The following is a 21,140-nucleotide window of genomic DNA, read 5'->3' as shown; positions in this document are numbered from 1 at the left end:
TGAGTATTTCAAAAATCTGAATATATATACATATATATATATGTATACATACACACACTGCTGTATATATAGTTGTGTGACATTTATAAGTTTATAAACATTTTACTTTTCAGGCTAAATATAGAGTGTTTTATAATGTAGCTCATATGCAATATCTAGCCCTTGATTATTGTGCTCATTTTTCTCCAATATGTTTCTATTTGGCAGTAAGCACTTAAATGATGGTAAAAGGAACATGGTGTCCCAATATCACTTTAAGCCACAGATTTCATGTACCATCTGCTACAACCATACTGGACTTCCTCCCACTGCTCCCCACGCACCTTCTGCCCTTAAATGACTCCTTCCTTTGCTTATTATGTTCATTCTTCAGTCTTTTCTTTTACAAGTGTCTCTTTCTCTTTATAGTGAACGTCCACTCATCTTTTGAACCCTCACTCAAGTCCCTTGCTTCAAGAGCATTTTTCCCAACTTTGCCAGACTGGTTCTATATTCTTACAGAAATATGGTCATACTTCCATGTAAAACATGATTTATATCAGATTTTATCTCCTTACATGTTTTTCTCCCTTTTCAAATTATTAGTATCCAACTCTTAAGCTCATTAATTCACTAATGCAGGACCTATTTATCGAATACTTAGTATGTGTCAAGCACTACACTATACTTTGGTTATGCAGTGTGAGACAAAACTTATGTGATCCTTGCTTTCTTGGGCCTTGTAGTTTAGTTCTTGACAGATATATTAAGAAAATATATAAACGGGAAATATAATTTCAAATTATCTTAAGTGCTAGGACAAAACTGATCAGGGAACAGAATAAGGGAATATTATTTAAAATGGGTAATCATGGCCAGCCTGGGTGGCTCAGCGGTTTAGTGCCGCCTTCAGTCCAGGGCGTGATCCTGGAAACCCCGGGTCGAGTCCCACGTAGGGCTTCCTACATGGAGCCTGTTTCTCCCTCTGCCTGTGTCTCTGTCTCTGTCTCTCTTCTGTGTCTCTATGAATAAACAAATAACATCTTAAAAAACAAACAAACAAATGGGTAATCACAGGCAGCCCGGATTGCTCAGCGGTTTAGCACGTCTTCGGCCCAGGGCATGATCCTGGAGACCTGGGAGCGAGTCCCGTGTTGGGCTCCCTGCATGGAGCCTGCTTCTCTCTCTTTGCCTCTCTCTGTCTGTGTCTCTGCCTCTTTCTCTGGGTCTCTTATGAGTAAATTAAAAAATGAATAAATAAAAATAAAAAAATAAAATGGATAATCAAACAGGGCCACTTTAAGGAAGAAAATATGATCTAAAAAAGTGAAGAATGAGTAGATGTATAATAGGCAAACACTACTCTTCAGCCAAAATAGATGCTCAATGTCTCTTGAATAGAAAGGAGTACAATATTCTCCATATTATAATGTATTTACCCATTTGCTCTGGGCCACTTAGGTCGTACTTTTGTGCATGTTTTGTTAATCATCTCAAATACTTCCCAGTAGATGAAGTTAACATTAAAATAAACAAAATGCATAGCCTGTGGAGCGAGAATGATGCATTTTCAGTTTGTAGTCAAATTTGAAAGTCTTGTTTTTTTAGAATCCGCTACAAAGTTTTGTATTCTCCCAGCCTGAGTATGTATGTTCAGTTGCCTTTTGGGTACCATAATGCAGAACGATGCTTTTTCCTATCTTTTTTCTCCTATTCTTAGTTGTAGCTCATTATGCTAGCTTGTTAAGCACTCTGGATCTTGATTCTGACATCCAACATATTAGCTATAACTCTCAGCTTTATATCATCCCAAAATTTGATAAGCATGCCATCTGTGTCTTTATCGGAGCTGTTAATCAAAATGTTGAGCAAAAAGGACCAAGCATTTTCCCCTCAGCATCAGACTGGAAAATAAAATGTTTATAAATTTGTAAATGTAGGGAACATTATATTGAATCATATATACATTATACTGAATAGATATATATTTTTCAGAGTTTTTTGAAATACTCTTATGTGAACAATATTTTAGGTTTTTTAATTGAATAAAGTTAATTTGGAACCAGTAGTAGAGTGAGCTCCATTTAGATTTTAAAAAGATCTTTCCAATTTTACAGCTGTTCAGTTGATTGTTGTAGGATAGTTTCTAGTAAGCGAGGAGGTTTGAGCAGAAGGTAGATGATTTGTCTCTCATCATCCCAAATAAAAAAGATGGCCTAGCATTCTGAGAAAATCTCTTTCTGTTCTCAACATCACCCTGCCACCTAGATACTATGCCAATATTTATACTCCAGACCTATAATTAGTGATTTTTTCCCCCCAACTTCAATTATTTTCAATTATTTTAACTTCTTTGTTCTTCTCAGCCTGCAAACTTTCTGAAACTGAGTTCTCCACTTTCCACTCTCAAGTTTGTATTGTAGTCTTGCCAGTGTCTCCATCCATTCTCGACCCAATTTTCAAAAGTATTGCTGATTGTGCCCTGTTCCTCCACCTCTTACCACTGTTGTCCCCTCTCAGATAATTTCTTTCCTCTGTTCCCCTACTGCCTCTGCCTTTTCTCATTCTCACAGGGGCTGCTACAACTCTCTCCTGGCCGGTTCCTCTACCTTTAATTTTTCTTTTATCTAATCCACAACCTCAAACCTGAAATCAGAATGATCTTTCCAAAACAAATATGAAATCCTATCACAGCCCTGATTAATGACCTTATGTTTTTTTAAAAGATTTTATTTATTTATTTGAGAGAAAGAGAGAACACAAGTGGGGAGGAGGGGCAGGAGGAGAGGGAGAAACAGACTCCCCACCGAGCAGGAAGCCTGATGTGGGGCTTGATCCCAGGACCCTGGGATCATGACCTGAGCTGAAGGCAGAAGCTGAACTGACTGAGCCATCCAGGTGCCTCAACAACCTTATTGCAGTAAGGTCTTGACATTTTGAAATTTGTAGAATCAGTGGCAGGGACAAAAGTACAGAGAACAAGATCTCCTGGTTTTACCTGTCCTCAAGCATTTTTACATATGAGGCAACCATTGGGAGTATCTACTACTGCTGAGTGTATCCTAAGCAAACATAATGGGATATAGAAGTCCCCAGAGTGAAAAAAGGTTGAGAACTACTGTCCTAAAGCTGTTCTACAGGTATGGCCATGGCTCTTAAACCCTGTAGTATTCCTTAGAGAACAGTAGATTTCAAGTTTCAACATTTAAAATTTTATATGTCGGGCAGCCCGGGTGGCTCAGTGATTTAGCGCCGCCTTCAGCCCAGGGCGTGATCCTGGAGACCTGGGATCAAGTCCCACGTCAGGTTCCCTGCATGGAGCCTGCTTCTCCCTCTGCCTGTGTCTCTGCCTCTTTCTCTCTCCTGTGTTTCTCATGAATAAATAAATAAACTCTTAAAAAAATAAATTTTTATATCTCTTTCAGCTTTATATAGCTCTGTCCCATGAGTATAAGGAAATTCTGTTTTATATTGATACATTCTTTAGTTTTATCATTAAAGTAATTTTAGTAACAATGAAGCCTTGTTGGATATCCCTTTTAAAAAGTTCAAACATTATTTAGGTGAAAAAAAAAAATGTATCCTGAATAACAGCCTTTCTGCCATTTGAGTTCCTATACAAGTTAACTCTAACTTGTATTTCCAACCTTGTATTCTAACACCTACCTATCTCCTGGTCACACAGAACTAGTCACCTTTATGAAACCACAATGCCCACTCTTCTCTTAAGACCCACTTCCAATCTCTTTTCTCTTCTGAGACACTGTTACTAAAATTATCATAGAATTAGTTTATCACAGACTTCCTCAAATACTTGGCTCATATTTCTCTTCTGGCACATTCTGTATTTGAGTTTACTTATTTACAAGTCTATTCATTTTTTAATGATGTATTTATTTATTGGGTACGAGGGGACACAGAGAGAGGAGGGCAGAGAGAATTCAAGGCAGACTCCCTACTGAGCATGGAGCCTGACACTGGGCTTGGTCTCACAACCCTGAAATGACTGACCTGAGCCAAAATCAAGAGTCAGACACACCAACTAAGCCAACAAGGCACTCCTCCAAGTATATTTTCATCAAAAGAGATTCTCAGGAAAATCCTCAAAATGAGTCAGAATCCCTAGGGCCAATATTTTAGTATGTGTATGAATATATGTATGTATACATTTATATATACATGTATGTATAAACAAATATGTAATGAGTATATATTTTACATTAAATCATTCTTTTGAATTATAAATTTCTGATTAACTTTTAGAGTTTACTCTTAACTTTAAGTTTGAGATATAATTCACACATTAAAGTAAAGTATACAATTTTTTAGGATATTCAGAGTTGGACAGCTACTACCACAATCAATTTTAGAATACTATTGTCATCCCCCAAGAAAACTGCAGATCCATTACCAGTCTGCTGTAGTAAGAATTGTATTCTCCTAAAATTCAGATATTGAAGCCCTAACTCCCAAAGTGATGATATGTGGTAATTAGGCTTGGATGAGATCATGAGGGTGGGATCCTCATAATGAGATTAGTGCTCTTGTAAGAAGAGATATCAGACAGGGGTCTCTTCTCCACTCCACTGGATAGATGGAGGATATATCTTTGTTTCTTTGTAATTAAAAAAAACAAAAAAACAAAAAAACAAAACTGAAGCATGTTCTGACTTGGAAAAGGGGAATAATACCAAATTTAGAAGTCTTCCAAACAGTCTTACATTAGATTGAATATCTCCGATGTGTATTACCCACTCATCTTTATAAATGTACTGTTATATAGAAAAAAGCCTGATATAAACTAAACTAAATGTTTCATTGATGTTTGTTGAAAGAATAAATGATTACATAAACAAAAAGGGTTGCATTAGGAACAGTGGTTCATTAGTTGAGGTCTTAAACTAGGAGTTCCTCAAACATTTTTAGTAGTAGGCTCCTCCTTCAAATGAGAGGTTATCAGTAAAACTTTGTCTCTAATAATTGTTAAACAGGTCAAAATTAGAAAATAAAAAGAAATAAACTACATAATATAGGACCTAGATAGAAGTGGATCCCCTATGCCCTACAACAAACAAAACCCCAAAACAAAAAAAAAGTAATGGAAATATCACTTCCATATATTGTTCAAGAAAATAACCAAAAGCCCAATTTTCTTTCTTAGGACATTTCAGCATTATATTTTGTCAAGTAATTTTCCAGATTGTGATATCATTCACATAAATCCCCTTGTGTAGACACTATACATATGAAGAAATAAAGAACTAACCCTAGATGAATGTTTCTAATATTTGAGATGTTTCCAATTGTTTTTCATTTGCACATCTTTAAAAAAGTTGTTTCAAAAATTTAACAGGCTGTGGTAGGCTGAATAATGGCCTCCAATGATATCCTAATTTTAATCTCTAGAACCTAGGGATGTTACCTTATATGTCAAAAGAAACTTTGCAGTTGTGACTAAATTACCAATATTGGGATGGAAAAATTATCCTGGATTATCAGCACAGGCCAGATAATCATAAGTGTCTTTTTAAGAGGGATGTAGAAGGAGACTTGACACAGAATAAGGAAGCAATGAGACAATGAAGCAAAGGGCTATGCCACTGGTTTTAAAGACCCAAGAAGAGGCCATTAGCCAAGGAATGTAGCTTTAGAAGCAAGAAAAGGCCAGGAAACACATTTTCTCCTAGAGTCTTTGAAGGGAGCATGGCCCTGATGACACTTTAATTTTGTCCCAGTGAAATCGATTTTAGATTTCTGACCTCTAAAACTATAAGAGAATAAAGGTTTTATTTTAAGCCACCAAGTTTGTGGTTTTGTTATGGCAGTCTTAAGAAACACATATACATTAAAATTCTTGATACATAAACATGGATTTACATCTTGTTTTGTTAATTATTGAGTATATATGATGTGCTGACTCTGCCAGATGTTGGTGAGGAAAGAGTGATGGAGTAGACAGTCCCTTTCCCAAGGAGCACATGTCACCCTCTGGCAGGATTAACTAGCAATAAAGTAAATGAAATGTGAGAAGCATCTTTCTAAGAGACAACACAGATATTCTCAGCTCTTAACGGATTTCTAGAGGTTGGGGAGGGTGGCCTGGCAAGATAGCTTGTGATCTCCTGGAGGGGGTGATATACCAAATTAACAAAACCAAAAATAAAAAGCACATGGTCATCTCAATAGATGCAGAAAAAGCATTTGACAGAATGTAACATCAATTTATGATAAAAACTCTCAACAAAGTGTATACAGAGATAATACACCTTAACATAATATGACAAGCCAACTGCTAACATCATACCTAATGATAATAAGCTGAAGATTGTTCAAGGATTGGTAACAAAACAGGATGGCGACTCTTACTACTTTTATTCAACATAGTAATAGGAGTCCTAGCCAGAGATAAGAAAGAAAAAGCATCCAAATTGGAAAGGAAGAAATAAAGCTGTCACTATTTGCAGATGCATGACTTAGTGTATCGAAAACTCTCAACACTCCACAAAAAAAACAAAACAAAACAAAAAAAAAATCTTAAGAACTAATAGATTAAGGGGAAAAAAAAAAGAACTGATAGATTAGGTAAGCTTGCATAATACAGAAATGTAATATATAGATCTATGGTCACTTGGATTTCTTTTTTTTTTTGGTCACTTGGATTTATATATATATATATATATATATATATATATATGTATATATGTATGTATATATGTATATATATACACACACACTACTAATAATGAACTACCAGAAAAAGAAATTAAGAAAACAATCTCATTTATAATTACATCAAAATAATAAAATACCTAGGAATAAATTTAACCAAGGAGATAGATGAAAGACCTACAAACTGAAAACTATATGACACTAATACAAGAAATTAAATAAATGGAAAGAAATTCTGTGCTCATGGACCAGAACTGATATTACAATGTCCATACTAATCAAAAGAATCTACATAATCATTGTAATCCTTACAAAAATTCCCATGGCATTTTTTCAAAGAAATAAAACAAAATCCTAAAATTTCTATGGAGCAACAAACACCCCAAGTAGCCAAAGTAATCCTGAGAAAGAGCAAAGCCAGAGATATCATGCTTGATGTCAAACTATATTACAAAGCTAATCACAATAGTACGATCTTGACATTAGAAACAGACACATCTATCAGTGTAACAGAATAGGTAGCTCATAAATAAACCCACTACCTCTATGGTCAATTAATTTATAACAAAGGAGCCAAGAATATCAAATGGATAAAGAATGGTCTCTAACAAATACTGTTGGGAATATTGGACAGCCACAAGAAAAGAATGAAATTGGACCACTATCTTACACTTTACACAAAAAATCAACTCAAAATGGAATAAAGACTTAAATGTAAGACCTGGAACCACAAACTCCTGGAAAAAAAACATAGGTGATAAGCTCTATACTTCAGCGTTGGTATAATGATTTTTTTTGGATTTGACGCAAAAGGCAAAAGAAGCAAAACTAAACAACTGGGACTACATCAAACTAATAAGACTTCTGCAATTAAAGGATACCATCAGCAAAATGTAAAGAACCTATAAAAGGAAAGAAAATATTTGCAAATCATATATCTGATGGGGGTTAATAACCAAAATAGATATAGAATTCATAGAACTCAGTAGCAAACCAACCCCAGAAAAACACTAAAAACAAGAGGGAAAAGAAAACCCCAAAAAACTAAGATTAGGAAGTGGATAGAGGATCTGAATAGACTTACAGATAGATGGCCAACAGACACATGAAAAGATGCTCAACATCCCTCATCATTAAGAAGATGCAAATCATAGCCACAAGAAGATACCATCTTGCATCTCTTAGAATGGCTATTATCAAAAAGACAAGAAATAACAAGTATTGGCAAGGATGTGGAGAAAGAACATTTGTGCACTGTTGATCAGAATGTAAATTGGTTCAGACATCATTGAAAACAGTATGAATGGTCCTTAGAAAATTAAAAAAAAAAATAGAACATCTGATCCAGAAATTCCACTTCTGGTATTTATCTGGAAAAAAAGAAACAAAACATTAATTTTATTTTATTATTTATTATTTATTTTAATTTTTGTAAAACATTAATTTTAAAAGATATGTGTACCCCCACATTCGCTGCAGATTATTTCCAATAGTAAAGTAACCTGGATATCCACTCATGGATGTGTAGATAAAATAAGATAGAAATATACAACACAATATCATCCAGCCATTAAAAAAAAAAAATTGCCATTCATGACAATACAGATAGACTCCGAGGGCGTTATACTAAGTGAAATAAGTCAGAGAGAAAGACAAAATAATGCATGATCTCACTTATATGTAGAGAGGGGGAAGAAAAACCACCACCACCACCACTAACAACACACACACACACACACACACACACACACACAAAACCAAAGGCAAAACTCAACTCAGACATAACAGATGGTGGTTGTCAAAGGTAGGAAATCAGGAGTCGGCAAAATGAAAAAAAGGTACAGACTTCCAGGTATAAATAAGTCATGGGTATGTAATGTACAACATAGTTAATAATCTATTGTATATTTGAAAATTCTAAGTCTTAAAACTTCTCATCACAAGACTTGTAACTATATATGGTAATACCTATTAATTAGAATTATTGTTCCAATTTTACCATATATACAAATACTGAAACATTAGGCTATATCCCTAAAATTAACATTGTATATTAAAAATAATTTTTAAAACTTAAGTTGGATTATATTACCTGACATTTTCAGATATGATTATACTTAAATTAGATCTGTACTCCTTGCTTTGTCTCACAAGACTCTGCCTACTTTTTCAACCTTATTTCACAGAATTCTCTCCTCACTCCCTCAATTCAAACCATAGAGCTTCCTTCGTTTTGTTGCCAGAACTTCTTTCCTACCCTACTCTTTCGGACATGCTTATTTCACTACTTAAAATGATCCTGTATGTACTTTTCACATGGTTGCTTCTCTCTCATAGTTCACATCTCAAATTTTTGTCACTTTAGCATGGACCTCCCTAAATATTATTTAAAGATTTTATATTTAGCATCAAAAGAGTTAAAAAAAAAACCTTGAAATTCCTTTTATTTTTATCCCCCACTTGACAACAAACTTCACAAAAGACTCTATTTCCCCTTAAATATGCACTCAAGTCATAGAAGACCAGGTATATAGCTGATGTCCAAATATAGATTTTGACCAAATGAATGACTAAATCAATATGTAGATGACCTCAGCATCATAATGGTAGGAATCACTTTTTTCTTCTTTTTTAATAACTAGAATTAGACATCTGTAACAGAACAAAAGTGCCTTGGCACAATGCACTACAGGATCCAAGAGATTTCTAGTTAACACATGCATCCAAAAGTAAACAAACGGTTCAACAGAAAAAGCATTTGACATAGTACAATATCCATTCATGATAAAAACCCACAACAATGTAGACTGATTATGTTGAGTATTATAACTCAACATAATAAAGACAATGTATGAAAAACCGACAGCCAATGTCATCCTTAATAGGGAAAAAGAGAGCTTTTCCTCTACAGTCAAAACCAAAACAGGGATACCCACTTTCACCACTTTTATCAGACAACAAAAATTTTAAAAAGGTATCCATGGGGATCCCTGGTTTTAAAAAGGTATCCATGGCTCAGTGGTTTAGTGCCTGCTTTTGGCCCAGGGCGTGATCCTAGAGTCCTGCATGGAGCCTGCTTCTCCCTCTGCCTGTGTCTCTGCCTCTCTCTCTCAGTATCTCTCATGAATAAATAAATTTATTTTTTAAAAGGCATCCAAATCAGCAAGGAAGAAGTCTAACTTTCACTATTTTCAGATGACATAGTATATAAAGAAAACCTGAAAGACTCCACCAAAACAGTACTATAATGGATACACAGATTCACTGAAGTTGCAGGATACAAAACCAATGTACAGAAATCTGTTGAATTTCTGTACACTGATAATGAAAAGAAATTAAGGAATCTATCCCATGTACAGTTGTACCAAAACAATAAGATACCTAGGAATAAATCTTAACCAAAGAGGTAAAAGACCTGTACTCTGAAAACTATAGAACATTGGAAGAAAATTGAAGAGGACAAAGAAATGGAATGACATTCCATGCTCATGGATTGGAAAAAAAAAATATTGGTAAAATGTCTGTACTACCCAAAGTAATCTACACATTCAGAACAATCCCTAACAAAATTCTACCATATTTTTTACAGAGCTGGAATAAACAATCCTAAAATGTGTATGGAACCACACACTGAACAGCCAAAGCAATCTTGAAAAAGAAAAGCAAAGTTGGAAGCATCACAACTCCAGACTTCAAATTATATTATAAAGCTGTAGTCATCAAGACAGAATGGTACTGGCACAAAAACAGACACTTAGATCAATGGAACAAAATAGAAAATTCAGAAATGGACCAACAACTATATGGTCAATCTCTGATAAAAGCAAAAAAAAATATATCTAATGGGAAAATAGACAGTCTCTTCCATAAATGCTGGGAAAACTGGACAGCAACATGAATGAAACTGGACCACTATCTTATACTATACACTAAGTTCCAAAGAGATTGAAGACCTAAATGTGAGACCTGAAACAATAAAAATCCTAGACAGTAATTTTGACATCAGCTGTAGAAACTTCTTTCTAGATATGTCTCCTGAGGTGAGAGAAACAAAAGCAAAAATGAACCATTAGACTTCATCAAGATAAACAGCTTCAGCACAGTAAAGGAAACAATCAACAAACCTAATAAAGCAACCTTCCGAATGGGAGAAGATATTTGCAAATGACACATCTGATAAAGACTTAGTATCCAAAATATATAAAGAACTCCTAAAATGTAACATCCAAAAATGAGTAATCCAATTAAAAAGTGAGCAGAAGACATGAACAGATACTTCTCCAAAGACGACAGCCAGGCTAACAGATGCATGAAGAAATACTCAACATCACTCATCATCAGGGACATACAAACCAAAAACTGTAATGAGATATCATCTCATACCTGTCAGAGTGGCTAAAATGAACAATTCAAGAGACAATAGGTATTGGCAAAGATGTGGAGAGAGGGGAACCTTCTTACTCTGTTGGTAGGAATGCAAACTAACTCAAGCACTCTGGAAAACAGTATGGAGGTTCCTCAAAAAGTTAAAAATAGAACTACCATAAGATCCAGCAGTTGTACTACTAGGTATTTACCTAAAGAATACAAAAGTATTAACTGAAAGGAATACATGCTCCCTGATGTTTATAGCAGCATTATCAACAGTAGCCAATTCATGGAAGCAGCTCAACTGTCAATGGACTGATGAATGGATAAGGAAGATGTGGATATATGTGTATATATATGTATATGTATGTATATATATTTATATTTATATACACACACAAATGGAATATTACTATTCCATTTGCAATGATGTGGTTGGAGGTAGAGGGTATTATTCTAAGCAAAATAAGTAAGAGAAAGACAAATGCATGTGACTTTACTCATGAATGGAACTTAAAAAACAAAGCAAGTGAGCAAGGGGAGAAAAAAGAAAAGGAGAGAAGAGGAGAAGAGATAGGCAAACCAAGGAACAGACTCTTAACTATAGAGAACAAACTGTTAGTTACCAGAGGAGAGGTTGGAGGGGAGATGGTTAAATAGATGAGGAGGATTAGGAGTATACTTGTGATAATGAGCTCCAGGTAGCATATGGAAGAGTAAAAAAAAAAAAATCATCACTATATTGTATACCTGAGACCAATATTACACTGTCTGTTAACTGGAATTTAAATAAAAACCGAACGGGTGCTTGGGTGGCTCAGTCAGTTAAGCATCTGCCTCTTGATTTTGGCTCAGGTCATCATCTTCAGGTTGTGAGACAGAACCCCACATCGGGCTCCACACTGGGCATGCAGCCTGCTTAAGATTCTCCCTCTCCCTATTTCCCTCCATCCCTCCATGTGAGTGTGTGCTCTGTCTCTAAGAAAAAACGAAAGAAAGAAAAAAAAAAAGAAAAACTTAAAAAAGGTAAAAGAAACTTTGCATTTGATCAGAATATAAGAAATTGGTATATAGAAGGAGAAGAATGGTGCAAATAGGCAGAGTTTAAAGAAACAAAAGCTGAGAACCTCCCAAACCTATGGAAGGACTTAAATATACATATTCAGGAAGCTGAGAGAAGACTCCATTACTTCAGTGCAAGAATACCTTTTCCAAGACACATCATATTGGAACTGTCAAAAATCAATGGTAAAGAATCTTAAAGACAACCAAGGGAAGGAAGTTACCTACAGAACAACCCCCCATTAGGCCATCAACAGATTTCTCAGCAGAAACTCTACAGGCCAGGAGAGAGCAGATGACACATAGATGGTATATTCAAAATGTTGAAAGATAAAAACTGCTAGCCAAGAATAACTGATCCGTAAGCTTAGCTTTCAGATAGGAGAGAGAAATAAAGGCTTTCTCAAACTAAAAACATTGAGGGAGTTCACTACCAATAGACTCACAAAAACAAAAACAAAACAAAACAAAACACTAAAAGGAACAAGGTGGGATGAAAAGATATTAACCAGAGACAGGAGAACATAAAGTACATAACAGTCTGGTAAAGTTGAAGAACAGAATTAGAAAACTAAATCTGCTAGAATGTGTGTTAACCATTGAACTGTAGTATAAAAGTTAGAGAGTATTAACAATAATCATAGTGACTACAATTTGTTAAAGAATATAAAAGCATAAAGCATAAAAGAAGTAAACATCAAATATATACAAAAGAAGAGTCTAAGGGTAGAAACTCTATAGGCAAACTGAGATTATTATCAGCAGAATATGGACTATTTTATCTCTGGGAATGTTTGAGTAAAGTTCATAATAACTGCAAATAAAAAATCTGGAGTAGATGAAATAAAAAAGGGGAAGATAGAACATATCACTATGGAAAAGTATCAATTTACAAAGGTAGGCAGAAAGAGAAGGAAGAAAAACAACAACAACACTGGAGATACACAACAACCAGAGGCAAAGAATAAAAATGGCAGTTGTAAGTCCTTACATATCAATATATAATCACTCTAAGTATAAATGGATTGAATTCTCCAATCAAAAGGCATAGAATGGCTGGATAGATTGTCTTGTTTCTCTATTGTATGGTACCTACAGGAGACTCACTGTAGCTTTAAAGACACACATACACTCAAATTTTCAAAAGACAGAAGAATATATCTCATGCAAGTAGATACCAAAAGAATGTAGGTATAGCACTATTTAGACAAAACAGGCTCCAAGCCAAGAGAAAAAAAAAAGGCAATCATAAACATTAAATAATAAAAGTCAATACACCAAGAAGATATAACATTCATAAATGTATATACATCCATTATCAGAGCCCCTAAATGTATTAAGTAAATACTAATGGATCCGATGACAAAAATAGACAGCTATATAAAAACAATAAGGGAGTTCAACACCATACTGTCAGTAATGGCTACATCACCCAAACAGAAAACCAAAACCAAAACAAAAACCCAAGGAATTGTTAAAATTGAACCATATTTTAGAACAAATGGACTTGATAGATATAGCACATTCCATCCAACAGAACAATATACAGTTTCCTCAAGTACACATGGAACATTCTCCAGTATAGAACATAGAGTAGGACATAAAACAGTACTTATCAAAATTTAAGAGTGAAATCATACCAATTATCTTTTCTGACCACTAATGGTATGAAATCAGAAATCAGTAGGAGAAAGGTAGAAAATCTACAAGTATGTTGAAACTAAACAAAGAGCTTATCAAGAACAAATGCATCAAAGAAATCAAAAGAGAAACTAGAAAGTTAACTCCAAACAAATGAAAATGGAAAAACAACTTATCAAATCCTATGGGATCCTGCAAAAGTAGTTCTGAGAAGAAAATTTATAGCAATAAATGGATACATTAAGAAATCAGATCTCAAACTAACCTAACATCTCAAACAACTAGAAAAAGACCAAACTAAGCCCAAAGTTGTCAAAAGGAAGGAAATAATTAAGATCAAAGAGGAAATAAATGAGACAGGAATCAGACAAATTGGAAAGATCAATGAAACTAAGGGTTGTTTTTTTTTTATCTTTTTTTTTTTTTAACAAAATCGACAAACCTTTAGCTAAGAAAACAAAGGCACAAGCTTGGAAATGGAAGATGTTATAACTGATACCACAGAAATACATAGAATCATAAAAGACTACTATGAATGATTGCATGCTAAAAGATTATATAATGTAGAAGACCTAATTTTTAGGAACACACAACCTACCAACACTGAAAAGCAGAAAAATCAGAAAAATCTTAACAAGCCAGTAATGAGTAAAGGGATTAAATCAGTTATGAAAAACCTTCCAAAACAGAAAATCCCAGGACCAGATGGCTTCACTTGGGAATTCTACCAAACATTTAAAAAAAATTCATCCCAATTCTTCTCAAACTTTGCAATGGAGGAAAAATGAACTGGAGAAAACATTCCCAATCTCCTTCTACAGAACCAGCATTAACCTGATGTCAAAGCCAGATATGGACACCACAAGAAAAGAGTATTACAGAACAATATTACTTAGGAAATATGTGAAAAAAAAAATATTAGGAGACTGAAATGAAGAACACATTGAGAAGATTATACACCATTATCAAGTAGGATTTATCCCTTCAATTCAAGGATGATTCAACATATACAGATCAAAATGTAGTATAATACATCACTGGGGTACCTGTGTGGCTCAGTTGCTTAAGTGTCTGCCCCATGGCTCAGGTCACAATCTCAGTGTCCTGGGATCCAGCCCTGCACTGGACTCTCTGCTCAGCAGAGAGTCTACTTTTCCCTCTCACTCTCCCTCTGTGCTCTTGCTCTCTTTCAAATAAATAAAATCTTTAAAAAAATAAATGTAATACATCACTTTAATAGAATAAATGTAATACATCACTTTAATAGAATAAGAGATAAACATCACATGGTCATTTCAATAAATGCTGAAAAAGCATTTGGAAAAGTATCACATCTTTTCACAGTATAAAACCTCAACAGGTTATGTATAGAAGAAACATACGTCAAAAGGATAAAGGCCATATATGACAAACTTACAGCTAACATTATATTCAATGTTGAAAAACAGAAAACTTTCCTTTTAAGAACAGGAAAAAAGACAAAATTGTCCACGCTCACCTCTCTCTTATTTGATACAGTACTGGAAGTCCTAGCTGGAACAATTATATAAGAAAAAAAATGATATTCAAATTGGAAAGGAAATAAAATTGGCACTATTTGCAGTTGATATTATTTTGCATATAGAAATTTTTAAAGATTCAACCAAAAAACTGTTGAAACTAATCAGCAACTTGAGCAAAGTTCCAAGATTTATAAAATAAATGTACAGAAATCAGTTATCAGTTATGTTACTATACACTAATCATGAAGTATCTGAAAAAGAAAACTATCCCATGCACAATTGCACCAAAACAATAGAATATCTAGTAATAAATTTAACCAAGGAAGTAAAAGATCTGTACATTAAAAACTACAAAAGTTACTTGAAAAAAATTGATGTAGATACAACAAATGGAAAAAAAAAAAACAACCTGTGTTCATGGATCTGAAGAATTTTGTTAAAATGTCCATGCTACCCAAAGTCTTCTACAGATTCAAAGTAATCTCTGTCAAAATTCAAATGGCATTCTTCACATTAATAGAGAAATGGAATCACCGAGTACCCAAATAGCTAAAACAATCTCGAGGAAGATGATGGAGGTATCACATTTCCTGATTTAAAACTATACTACAAAGCTATTGGGATAAAAACAGAATAATTTTTGGTATAAAAAGACACACAGACCAAAGAAACAGAATCAAGAGCCCAGAATAAAACCCTTATATATTCAGTCAACTAATACTTGACAAGAGAATAGGTGTTATTTACCTAATGGGGAAATGGTTTCTTCAAATGGTGTTGGAAAAACAATGTAGAACAATGAAACTAAACCGCTATTTTATATCACTCCAAAAAATTAACTCAAAATAGATCAAAGCCTTAAATATAAAACCTGAGGAAACTCTTAGAAGAAAATGTAGTCAAGAAGCTCTTTAACATTGGTTTTAGTAATGATGTTTTGCATAGGTCACCAAACACCAACAAAAAAATCAAATAGGACTACATCAAGCTTAAACGTCTGAATGGCAAAGGAAACAACAAAATGAAATGGCAACATAACAAACAGGAGAAAGTTTTTTGCCAACCATGTGTCAGACAGCAGGTTAATATCCAAGATATACAAAGAACACACTCAATCTGAGCATGAAATAGGCAGGGAAATAGACATTTTTCCAAAGACATCTAAATGGCCAACAGGTACGTTAAAAGATGCTCAACAAAATCATCAGGGAAATGCAACTCAGAACCACAGTGAAATAACACTATATGCCTATTAGGATGGCTATAATCAAGAAGACAAATAATGAGTATTGAGTAGGATATGCAGAAAAGGGAACCCTTGCACATTGTTGGTGGGAATGTAAATTTGTTCAAATGCTATGGAAAATGATATTAAAGTTTCTCAAAAATTAATCGATCTACTATAGGATATAGCAATCCCACAACTGGGTATATACCCAAAGGAAATGAAAATAGAATATCAAAGATAATATATATACTCCTGTGCCCAATGCAGCATATTTTGCAATAGCCAATATATGGAAACAACTTAAGGGCCCATCAACAGATGAATGGATAGAGAAGATGTGATATCTACAATAAATATATATCTCATATATAGAAAATGGAATATTATTTGGTCACAAGAATGGACATGTTACCATTTGTTACAATATGGATGGACCCTGAGAACATTACATTAAGGTAAGTCAGACGGAGAAAGGCATATACTGTAGGATATCACGTATATGTGGAATTTAAAGAAGTCAAACATGTAAAAACACAGAGTAGAACGGCGGTTACCAGGAGATGGAGGGTGGGGAGGGGTGGATAAGACAGACATTATTAAACTGTATAAATTTGCAATGAGCAGCATAAGTCCTAGAGATTTAATGCACAGTATAGCCAATATACACACCAATCTTGCATTATAACCAAACTTGCTAAGAGACTAGAACTTCATTATTCCAACCAGTTTAAATATATATATATATACATATATAACTCTAATGTGATAGCGGTGCTAATTATCACTACAATCACTTCCATATAAAAATCAAATTAGTATGTTGTACACCTTAAATTTATACATTGTAAATCACACGTATTTCAATTGGAAAAAGGAAAAGCAATTTTTAGAAAATAAACCAATACATATTTAAAAACCAAAAGACAAAGATTAAAGTCAATCAGCTTGGCTTCCCTAAGATGGGTCCACTACTTGCTTCTGAAATGTTTAACATTTCTCTGACCCGACTGCTGAAGACAATTTTATAACCCAGGAAGCAGAGCAATATCACCAATAAAAAAGTCATTAAACTTTAAGTTAAATTCAGGGGCAGCCCATGTGGCTCAGCGGTTTGGCGCCGCCTTCAGTCCAGGGCCTGATCCTGGAGACCCGGGACCGAGTCCCACGTCGGGCTCCCTGCATGGAGCCTACTTCTCCCTCTGCCTGTGTCTCTGCCTCTCTCTCTCTCTCAGTGTGTCTCTCATGAATAAATAAATAAAAAATCTTAAAAAAAAATCATATAATGATAGGGGCATATTTTAAAGAACAGCCAATCCATTGGCAATGCAGACAAATTGTCATTTACCTGACTTCTGTAATAGAACTGAATTCAACTTACCATTATTATTATTGAGAAAGCTTATTAGAACATAAGGCTTTGATGACAGAGACCAAAAGATTTTTTCCTCCCACAGTTTGCCAGTCAGACATGAATTCTTTCATGTACTCTGTAAAATTCCTAACTTTTTAAGTCTTAAAACAAACCACAGAGTATGAAATTCATAAGTTCCATCGTAATCATTAGTCTCAGCACCACCCCCATCAACATTTACCCTGACTGTATTTAATCTCATTCTTTTCCCCATTAACCCATATCTTTTGAATTCTCCCAAGGTTCAAAAAAGACAACCTTCTCCCTGCTTAACAGCTCACAAAATTCTCCCAGATTGCCCTTTTTCCCCCTACAGTTTTATTTTATTATTGATTTGGGTATACTTATATATTGCATTGTTAAAACATTTTAAATCAGCTTTTTCATTGGTATTTTGTCAGCTAACTTAGAAGGAATTCAAGGCCTGATGCTTTGTATATGTATGATCAGAGCACAAAAAAAAAATCACAAAATATATTTTGTATTAAATATGGCTTGTCCAGTGCAGCACAGTAACTGCACTTATCCACAGTTAACCAAACGGCCAAAGATGCAGTATGGAATGAGGTGAGTCAAAGATCCAAAACAATCACATTCCAAATAATCAATCACATTCCAAATAATCACTGAAATGTGTATATGTGCATTCCAAATGCTTATACTTTATGAAAGGTAGTGTGTTATTAACAAAGGAGAACTGAAAGAATGATGAAAGAACAAAGCTACTAATTCCAGATCTTCTACACTACCTCCTAGGCTATGTGTATGTTCCCAGGTTACTCCTCATCCATCTCCTTACCAGAGCTGCTGCAGTGGGAGGGGTCAACAGGTCTTCCATTTTTATCAGAGCAAGCTATTGCTCGAAAGCGCACGCCTTTTCCACATTCTTTGCCATCTCCTTGTATCCGAAATCCTCGTTGAGGCTCCCTTCTGCCTTCTGGAAGAATGCAATCTGACCAGTTTCCATAAGGCTGAGATATAAATACATCACAAGGGCACAGTTCTGTTTCTATGAGAGGGTACAGGTCAGAGTCCTGACACTTCTCCTTCTTCCTGCTTTTCCCTGTTCCAAAAAGAGACATTGATATATTAATTTCACGTTTGTTTTGTTAAAAGTCATTGTCTTTACTAGCTCTTCAAATATTAAGTGCTAAATAAAATATAAGGTTCGCCTTCCTTTCTCCACCTTTTTGCCCTGAAAATAAATCCTAGGACAATGGAAGCAACTCTCAAATCAATGGTGAAATTCAAGTTAATTTGAAAAAAAAATTAAAAATGGTTTTATATTGGAGAGTGGCAAAAATGAAACTAAAAAGATGTTTGCTTCAGTGACTCAACAGCTAGAAAATTATTGTTAGTTTATTTAGTATGATTTTCCCTATAACTTGTTGGTAAGAACACAAGGATTACCTTGTCTCCATTTTCCTTTGAATTAATGGTTTCCAGGGAAACCAACCTAACGGCAAATATTAACATCCTCTTTTTGAGGTACATTTTTGAAAACAGTTCGTGTATTCAAAGAACAAAATTCTATCCTTCCATACAATGGCCCTGGAGTGAGGCTAGGTGTCACTCGGGACGTGGCAAAGTACAACTTATTTTGGTCCTTGCCATGAGGCAGCTCACAAATGCTGACATAATACAGTGAAATAAACACTCAAATACTGTTGGGTAATTTAATCTGAAAAAAGTTATGGCTTCCACTTTGAGAGACCTTTTTAACTTACATGTTCTAGAATATGACTTTACCTTAACCAATTGACTTTGATGGACCTTTCAGCTATGATCCTGTCTTTGAGTAATGAGAATGCAGAATCATTTTCCACTGCTCTGAGTATTTGATAATTATGTTTAATGGGATTTCAAGTCAGCCTGTAGCTTGATTCAACTTTTCTGCTAACACACTTCCACTAGATTCCTAAAAGTTTTCTAATAGATCTAATTATATTTTGTTTCCTCATTAATAAGTCAGCAGCTGGAGTGTTGGCTGCATATAAAAAAAAAATTAACAGGTTGCTTTATTAGTCTTACTCCCAGTGTTTATAGGTGTTTTAGAAATGTTTGATTTCAGCTGATGTAATGGGATATTATCTCACTGTCAAATAATTTATACATAATTTTGCAGTTGCTGCCCGGATGATTGGTTCTGTGGTCTAACATGTTTGCTTATGGCCACAATAAATAAGGATTCCTGCAGGACCTGAAATGGTTAGCCATGCCACTATCTCTCTGGGAGGATGTATTGACTTGCCTCCACCATAAGGGGCACTTCATGAAAAAAAAGTTTGAGGGGGGCAGCCTCTATCATGGCTATGAGAATGTACTGGTTGAGAAATCAATGTGTGGTGTCTGGTTTCTTCCTACCAGCATTTAACATACCCAAGTCTCTGGTAGTTCTTAAATGTCTGTGAAGAACTATTGTCTCCATCTCTTCAATTTCTATCTGTTTTCAATTCACCTCAGCCTGGATTCAGAGTCCACCTATTCTTTGAAACTACTTAGTACTGACAAAGTAATAAAACAAAGGAAGCCGTGGAATATCTTTATACCTTATCCTTCAGACTCAAAGATTGTTCAGAATGTTGACCACACCGTCATTGTTGAAATAGCCTTCCTAAATTCCATCATACCTTACCTTCTTGTCCCTCACCCCCAACATTTCTCTGGGAACAGCTCATCTGTTTGTTTGATTATTTCTCCTCTGTACATCTCTTAACTAATGGACTTTCTCAGGGCACTGCCCTAGGTTCTCTTCTTTTCTGATCCATTATCTTCACTCACAGAAAATTTTTAAAACCTTCTCTATCTCTTGATTCCTAATTATTATCCCCATTCTAGAAATTTCTTGCTCTAGCTTCGAGCCACAGACTGGAACTTCAAAGGCCAATCAAACTCAGCCTGGCAAAATCCATACTCAAGCTCTTCACAGGATGACCTTCCTTTCTCCATCTTCATTTCCCAATTATTCCAATATGACCAAGTGTAAAATCTCAAATGTCACACTTAAACTCTGTTGTACTACCTGTATCTGTTTAACGACAAAGATCTATCATTTCAAATATCTAAGTACTTCTTGAAGCAGTCCTTGTTTCCATTCTGACCAATACCACCCATATTTAGCCCATCTCCAGATTTCCAGCTTAAATCCTCACAACAGCTTCTTCGGGTATCATATTGCCATTGTGCCTCATATTCCCTTTGATCTTCTCCCCACACTGCAGCTAGAACTAGCTGACAAAAGACAGAAGTCTGATTACATCATTCATCTACTTAAAACTCT

At 34.9% G+C, this 21,140-nt stretch overlaps 1 protein-coding gene across 1 annotated transcript in view; it reads right to left on the bottom strand.

The window, feature by feature from the left end:
* THSD7B (thrombospondin type 1 domain containing 7B) overlaps positions 1 to 21,140 on the bottom strand; it is a 735,307-nt gene that overhangs the window by 208,617 nt on the left and 505,550 nt on the right. Inside the window, exon 13 of the mRNA XM_025430666.3 lies at positions 18,660 to 18,923. Coding sequence (XP_025286451.1) covers positions 18,660 to 18,923 — 264 coding nt within the window. The remainder of the gene's footprint in view (positions 1 to 18,659; positions 18,924 to 21,140) is intronic.

Source organism: Canis lupus, chromosome 19 (assembly GCF_003254725.2).
Source record: "Canis lupus dingo isolate Sandy chromosome 19, ASM325472v2, whole genome shotgun sequence".
Lineage (NCBI taxonomy): Eukaryota > Metazoa > Chordata > Mammalia > Carnivora > Canidae > Canis > Canis lupus.
Note: the sequence above shows the minus strand (reverse complement) of the source record. Positions and strands in the feature narration are given on the sequence as shown.